Genomic DNA, 633 nt, shown 5'->3' with positions numbered 1-633 from the left:
CACAAAGCCATGCATGATCCGCCCTCTGCCTGCCAGCCCATCCGCCCCTATCCGTGTTGACGTTCAGTACCTGCTCTTCCAGGAAGCCCCAAAGCTCCAGGTTGATGATGATTTACCAGCAATAGTGTCTGCAGCTGATGAGAGATGTCTGCCTTATGTTGCCCTGGAAGGTAAGGAGACCCTGTGGCCCCACACTGGGACAGTGAACCGGCTCTCCTCCTTTGGCAGTGATACATCCCTTGGTCCTTAGGCATAGTGCTGCCAGCCAAAGCTGCGCTGACGAGCCATTATCATGAGGGGCTTCAGGGCGTGATCCAGAAACTGCTTGTGAAAGAGTATCGGCTGGTCTGGAACAGCTTGGCCCAGAACTGGTGAGCGATGGGAGGGGACAGCAAGGGTGGGGTTGCACCAGTGGATCCAGAGCCCTGTACTATGGGGCCGCTTGAGAGGCAGAAAGCAGCTCAGTTAAAGACTCTAGTCCCTATCCTCCGCTGAGCCCCGGGAGCAACAAGTTCCTCCACATTGTCCAGATCCCAGCACTGTGCTCTCCACTTGCAGGAGCGAGAGCGAGCGGGTGCTCTCAGAGCAGGTCTACACCGTCCCCTTCTTGCTGGCCTCATCAGACACCGGGGC

The 633-nt window shown here is 57.3% G+C and overlaps 1 protein-coding gene across 1 annotated transcript in view; it reads left to right on the top strand.

Annotated features, from left to right (window-relative positions):
- Positions 1–613, top strand: part of LOC104272944 (mitochondrial ubiquitin ligase activator of nfkb 1-A-like) — a gene marked incomplete at its 3' end in the record, with an annotated part of 895 nt that extends 282 nt beyond the window's left edge. The window contains exons 2-4 of the mRNA XM_009868062.1: positions 83–170; positions 251–371; positions 559–613. Of these exons, the coding sequence (XP_009866364.1) occupies positions 83–170; positions 251–371; positions 559–613 (264 nt within the window). The remainder of the gene's footprint in view (positions 1–82; positions 171–250; positions 372–558) is intronic.
- Between the last annotated feature and the right edge of the window lie 20 nt (positions 614–633).

Source organism: Apaloderma vittatum, unplaced genomic scaffold, assembly GCF_000703405.1.
Source record: "Apaloderma vittatum isolate BGI_N311 unplaced genomic scaffold, ASM70340v1 scaffold30704, whole genome shotgun sequence".
Lineage (NCBI taxonomy): Eukaryota > Metazoa > Chordata > Aves > Trogoniformes > Trogonidae > Apaloderma > Apaloderma vittatum.
The sequence above is the reverse complement of the archived record's forward strand: the minus strand, read 5'-3'. Positions and strand labels throughout refer to the sequence as shown.